Source organism: Pagrus pagrus (assembly GCF_965226575.1).
Source record: "Pagrus pagrus genome assembly, chromosome: 16".
Classification (NCBI taxonomy): domain Eukaryota; kingdom Metazoa; phylum Chordata; class Actinopteri; order Spariformes; family Sparidae; genus Pagrus; species Pagrus pagrus.
Window position 1 is genome coordinate 3,066,982 of NC_140200.1, and position 6,567 is coordinate 3,073,548.

At 39.7% G+C, this 6,567-nt stretch overlaps 1 protein-coding gene across 1 annotated transcript; it reads left to right on the forward strand.

The window, feature by feature from the left end:
- Positions 1–1,251: 1,251 nt before the first annotated feature.
- LOC311271567 (proteasome subunit alpha type-6) lies at positions 1,252–6,134 on the forward strand. Its single transcript, XM_084377314.1, has 7 exons — positions 1,252–1,441; positions 2,399–2,493; positions 3,836–3,917; positions 4,509–4,664; positions 4,786–4,964; positions 5,175–5,269; positions 5,929–6,134. The coding sequence occupies exons 1-7, from the start codon at positions 1,366–1,368 to the stop codon at positions 5,984–5,986; spliced, it is 741 nt and encodes a 246-aa protein (XP_084233440.1). The 5' UTR covers positions 1,252–1,365; the 3' UTR covers positions 5,987–6,134.
- The last annotated feature ends 433 nt before the right edge of the window (positions 6,135–6,567 follow it).

The window sequence follows — 6,567 nt, forward strand, 5'->3', positions numbered from 1 at the left end:
CAGGCAGCGGTGTCGGTTTGCACTGAATTGCATTATATTGTGCAGCACGGACAATACAGCTGTGACTCACCCGCTTCCCGACACGGACAAAGGACAAAAGTTAAATATTGTAAGATTCACGAGTTTTTTACAGCACACATTTTGACTTGTCACAGCAGGAAAAGTACAGGTGTTACTAATCACATTAACAATGGCAACTTTCCAGGTAAGTGTTTCAGTGAGTCATGTGAGCGAGCCGGCATGTACAATAGCACAGCTGTAAATAATTCAATAAACAGCTGGCTCCTGATATTGTGCATGCTGGCTCACTGTCACGCTGTCATAAACCTGGACGCTCGATCAAAATCAATCATTGATTTATTAGTGACATCTGTAAGTTTCCTGTAACAGCATGATAAGTTAAAATGTGTGCCTTTATCTTATACTCAATATCAAGGCCTACTATAAACTATAGCCATAATATATACTCTTGCAGTTTCAGTTCAGGATATCAACATACTTTTCTGTTTTATACTGAAAGACTATGATTGAAAAGTCGTTTTGGTTTCCACAGACTCCACTTATGTGTGTGTAAAATAAAAATTTGACCTATAATTGCAAAATCAATCATTTTAATGAGGTAACATTACTGATGTTTGGGGTCAGTTAGACTGCAGATGTTCCAATAAGCAATACAACAGTATTTATTTCAATCCTCTTATTATGTTACAGTCACAAAACGCCAAAAAGAAGTTGTGGAAGAAGTATTTTGAACCTTCACGTGAGTAAAAGTCATAATACTACAAAAATACTCTATTATAATTAAAGTAATCCATTGAAAAAGGATATTATCTGAAAAACATACACAGAAAACAAAAGTATTCATGAACAAGGACATAATAATCCTTGTCAGTGTTAAATATCTATATTGTATTATTGTTATTACGCAGACATTCAAGTGTAAATTGCATTTTCAGGTTAAAAGCCAGTCAAAGTATATTTATTTTAACTACTTTACATGCAGTCGGCTACTTAGCTGATAGCCATACAGCTAATAGGCTAAATATAGCTGTCAAGCACAGGCGCTACAGTAAAAACGTAGCTTATATTTCTCAGTGGAGGTAAAAAGCATCATATAACTTAAATACTCAAGTGAGTAATACTTCAAAAAGTACTCGAGTACAGTACTTGAGTACTTTTTTCTCTACTAACAACACCTGGCAGCAGCTGACTGTTATATCACCATGGTAACGAAGCAGGCCTCTCACACCGGAAGCAGTTACGGATCCCCTCAGTTCAACTTCCGGGTGGGAATATTGTGCATGAAGTAAAATCTGCTTGCAATTTCATTTGGACGAACTTCTCGGCCAAACTTAGGCTTGTAAAATGTCCCGAGGTTCGAGTGCAGGGTTCGACCGACACATCACCATCTTCTCTCCCGAAGGAAGACTCTATCAAGTCGGTCAGTGTGCGGGATTTGTTCAGACATAAGCCGGCTCGCTGGCTCACTTGTTTGCTAGCTAGCTAGCTAAATGCTCTGTCATGGTTCGCCTAGCTTGGCGTCCAGCTTGTAAATAACACTCCGCTAAAGCGAAAGTAGTGTCATATAAAACCGTGAAAGTCGCACTTGAGGTGCGCCTGTCGTTATTTTACGTTTAGTGTGCCGGTGCTTTAATTACACTAAACAGCGCGACTCAAAACAGCTAGCTGGCTAGCAGGCTAGTTAGCATCATTAGCATTGCAGTCAAGCAAGCTGATTCATTCCTGAAACTGTCAACTCGCTGTTGAGTTAACTGTTAGGCTTTTGGAAAGTTAGTGTAATTATTATTTTAATTAAATCGTCTTAATAATGAGAGCATTTGTCGCAGTGACGGCAATTTCACGTATTTTTCCCAGAGTACGGCAAGCGGTGTTGGACTTAAAGGGAAAATCCACCAAAATATTGACCATGTCAATAAGTTGTAATCCAGTTTGTTATTCACTGTTTGTGGAGCAACTTCAGAGTGTAACTCTGCTATGTTGTTTAGCAAATGACATCAACAAAGGTCCTGTCCATGTCCTGGTCAGTTTAAGAAGACAGTGGATTAATTTCATGAATTAAAAGGCACATCTTTGTACATTTAAAGTGATATAAGAGATATCCCCAGATGTTCAGCCATAAATCCTACAGGTTACACTCATCTGGAAGTAAAAATCTAAAGCAAAAACTTCTGAGAGCCCACAGTGATGCGATGCTGACAACATCTGACATCCGGTAACAGTTATTGTTCCCACTGAGGGAGACAGCCGTTTGTTTTTGTGCAGATGGACTGATCAAAATCATGAATGCTACACTTTTCTTTACTTTTCCCACATCGAATGCTGTTATCAGATGAATGTGTACACTTAATGACACCCTCTTCTCTTTGCTTGTTTGCAGAATATGCTTTCAAGGCCATAAACCAAGGTGGACTCACATCAGTAGCAGTCAGGGGGAAGGACTGTGCAGTTGTTGTAACACAGAAAAAAGTACCGGTGAGTTGAAGTCAGGTCTTTGTTTTTATACCTGTGTGAGACTAGAAGTAAGTGTGTAACGATGCATCGATCCGGATCGATACATGAATTCAGTGATCAACGATCCAGTAGCATCGATGCAACATGAAAACACAGATTCATATCACCGCCATCGTTAAGACACGCCTTTATTTTGAAATTCCCATGGCACGCCTGTGTCACTGTTTCCCTCGATGGTCAGCTCCTTTTCTAAACAGAGCTTTGTTTTTATTAAAAACAACAGATTGTTTTCTATTTAAATGTCTGGAAGTCTGCAATGTCTGTGAGTTGATAAATGTAACTGATTGTGTTAAATGGACGTATGATAACATCTCATATTGATCGCAGGCCCCTGTAGCAGACAAATCAAAATCATATCGTGGCAGACTTTGTGATATCAGAAAAATATTGTATTGTAGTCCAATAATCGATATCGTATTGTTATACGTGATACCTTAACTGGAAGCAGGGTGAGCATCGTAAACATTAGAGCCTGACCGATATATTGGCTGGCTGATTATCATCGGCCAATATTTATCTAGCACAGATACATTGGAGATGTATTTGTATCGGCGTATGTGTTGTCAGACTTTTTAAGAAAATGACGCAGAAAGAGAAAAATCAATTATCAGTCAGGGTCGAGTTGCATCCGCCTACATTAACACTTGTTTCTGGCAACAGCCATACTGTAAATTTCTTTTCGCTGTAAAGCTCATTACATGTGGAGCTATTATATTTCATTGCAACCTGACATGGTTCATTCATTTGTTAGTGATTAAATTCACATCATGTGTTCATATCACTTTCGTCTATCTTCAAACAAAGCGTTACAAAGCCCCTCAGAGTCTCCCCACCGGAAAAGTTAACCTACTTTTAAAATGTCTTATTATGGTTATATTTATTATGTTTGTGTAGTTGGTATGAAAAATGTTGAATACTGACAGTTGTGCATTATGTTTTAGAGCCCAAAGTGGTATCTTAAATTGTTTACATTGTCTAACCAGCAGTCAAAAGACTGTTTTTTGCAATTTATAGTGTTCATTTTATGTTACATGAAAATGATAAAGCAAGAATTTTATGTAGTTTAAAGTCTTAACCAGCAAATGTTTTGTTGAATGATTCTTTATTCAGTTGTTATTTACATAGTTTTTATTGGCGAGACTTGACTTCATTATACTCTTGATTATTTTGTCAAATGTATCTTTGAGTGCATTGCATTTGCATTTGTGTGCACGTAATGTTTTCACGCAGTTTATCCTAATCACATGAACAACCCAGTGCACCTCTTAAGTTCAAGTGTCATTCCTTTTCTCCCTTGAAACAGGACAAGCTCCTGGATGCCGCCACAGTGACCCACCTTTTCAGAATAACAGATAATATTGGATGTGTAATGTCTGGGATGACAGGTGAGAAAAGATGTCGTCACTCTGTAGTAGACTCACTGTAGTGTTTTTAAAAGTTATCAGTTAAATGGGTGTATTTAAAGAATAACGTTTTCTGAACAAACACTCTGCAGTTAAACTGTTTTTATGCATTTCTGTCATAGTGGTCATATTCAGCAGTGTTTTAGCATTTTTCCCCAGTTTTCTCTCCACTTTCTTTTACTTGACGCATTTTTTGTAGTCGTAGCACTTAAACTTTCCACCCTTATATACATGTGGTTGTTTCTGCTGCAGGCAACAGTCATTTTCAGTAAATGTGAACCAAAACCAGTAAAAACCAAAGTACCTTTTTGAAAAAATCCTTTTATTTTCAGATAAAATTGAAAGTGATGAGTCTTAATTGACATTTCTGTTCTCCTCAGTCTCAGCGTTTACTGTAGTCCGCGGTTCCTCTTCCCTCCCATGTGTAATATCTGACACAGGAACAGCTTTCTGTGGACACAATTAAAACATTGCATTGGAGATTTGATGCACCAGCGTGACAGTGTGACATTTAAACGGGTTCATCGAACAAATCAGCCACTTTACATTCCTTGTCCCTCTGATCTCTTGCAGCTGACAGCAGGTCTCAAGTCCAGCGAGCTCGCTACGAGGCAGCCAACTGGCAGTACAAGTACGGTTATGAGATCCCAGTGGACATGCTGTGTAAGAGGATTGCTGACATCTCGCAAGTCTACACGCAGAACGCTGAGATGCGACCACTGGGCTGCTGTAAGTACAACTATCAGTTTACAGTCAGTGAGGAGTTTTCTCATAATGGTTGAGATGTGTCCATATGTGTGAAGCACTGGAGCTAAATGTCACCGTCCTCTCTGACGCCTGTTGCCTGCAGGTATGATCGTGATCGGCATAGACGAGGAGTTCGGCCCTCAGGTGTACAAATGTGACCCAGCAGGCTACTACTGCGGCTTCAAGGCCACCGCCGCCGGAGTGAAGCAGACAGAAGCCACCAGCTTCCTGGAGAAGAAAGTGAAAAAGAAACTGGACTGGACCTTCGAACAAACTATCGAGGTACAAAAAAAATCTCTCTTCACTTCTTCGCTGTTGGACGGGTTGATGGGGGAGGAACACGAATGTGAAAGTAACCACACAGGTGGTTTCCAGATGTGTGGCTTCTAATTTTATAACCATTACTTCAATGTCAAGTCAATTATTATACAATAGCAGTAAGATAAACACAGACTTATCTCCTCAACACTCCCTTTTTTTCCTCCCCTTCAGACGGCGATCTCTTGTCTGTCGACTGTTCTCTCCATTGACTTCAAGCCCTCTGAGCTCGAGGTGGGCGTTGTCACAACGCAGGACGCCAAGTTCAGGTAAAAACCCAGAAATACAAGATGTTCTGACATATACCACAATGTAAAAATCTAAATGCTCCCATAAACATTTATTACCTCCATGTGATGTTTCAGGTGCTTTTCTGGTAATAAATGTTCACTGGAGCATTTCCTAGTGTGCTGAATCTGACTTGTAATGGTAAGGGTTAGGGCTGTATCAAATACTCAGATATATGTGTACTACAAGAAGCTTTTAACTAGATATGAAAGTTTCAGTTTAATACTAATGACTGTTGAGGACAAAGTGAGGCGTCTCGCAGCCTGAGGAGAGAAGCTGCTCTGTGCGCTGCTGGCTCGGCACTAAAACAAAGTTTGCTTTTTTTTCATATCATCATATTAAAGTTATTAATCTTACATAGCCTCAGAACCATTACTTCATCAACAGGCATCCAGCAAGCAGCTGTGTTTAAAAAAGAAAAATAGAAAAACCTAAATAAATCAGCTAACTAGCCAGATCAAGAACAGAAGGTGCTCGTATCACTTTCGTCTACGGGGTCCGCCAGAATCAACAACAAATGAAAGTTCCTTGAAGCAGCTTTAAGAAGCTGGAAGGAGCTGCTGTTTTGAAAAATAATCTGATTTCAACTGTAGTCGCTGGTTAAAATAGATTTTTCCATCTCCCCTTCTTCTCTCTGCAGGATCCTGACAGAGACTGAAGTGGACACTCACCTGATGGCCCTGGCCGAGCGGGACTGAGCGAGCAGAGACGCGTCACCTGTTGGATTAAGTTAGAGCATGATGGGATATGCAATTTCCCAGAAGGAGGCTGGTGTTATCTTTGTTTGCTGTACATTTACCCCACTGTTTCATTCAACAATAAAAAAAAGTTTTTGGAGTAAAATAACCTTTCTCTGTACATCTATTTATTCTGCCATTTTTCTAACAAATACTTTGGATATTTAGAGAACATATATTCTGCTCATGTAAACAGACGTCTCGGTTTCATCAGCTGTGTTTTTTTTGTTGTTTTTGTTTTTTTATCTGCTGGTTGAATTTAGCAGCAGGGGAAATGTTTCTGGGAACCTGAGCGGTGCAGAGCTCTACCTCTCGGCTTCCTGTTGTGGGCCTGAATACGTTGTATTCTCTGAATACACAGGTGCTGTGGAGGTAATTTTACTACTCGGTGACCTGATTTTTCTCAACATTTTCAGCATGTCAGAAATAGATTGCTTCGACTCACCGGATGTATCGCACAACATGAGTAGTTTCTCTTTTTAAAGGGAAACTTTGTTCCCCCTCAGTACTTCAGAATGACAAACTTACATATGGCCTCGTCC

What these genes read in the sequence shown, in the direction of transcription:
- LOC311271567 (XM_084377314.1), top strand. Translation starts at nt 1,366, where the DNA reads ATGTCCCGAGGTTCGAGTGCAGGGTTCGACCGACACATCACCATCTTC. An exon ending in GATGCGACCACTGGGCTGCT is followed by an intron (nt 4,665 to 4,785) that starts GTAAGTACAACT and finishes TGTTGCCTGCAG; the next exon opens with GTATGATCGTGATCGGCATA. An exon ending in ACGCAGGACGCCAAGTTCAG is followed by an intron (nt 5,270 to 5,928) that starts GTAAAAACCCAG and finishes TTCTCTCTGCAG; the next exon opens with GATCCTGACAGAGACTGAAG.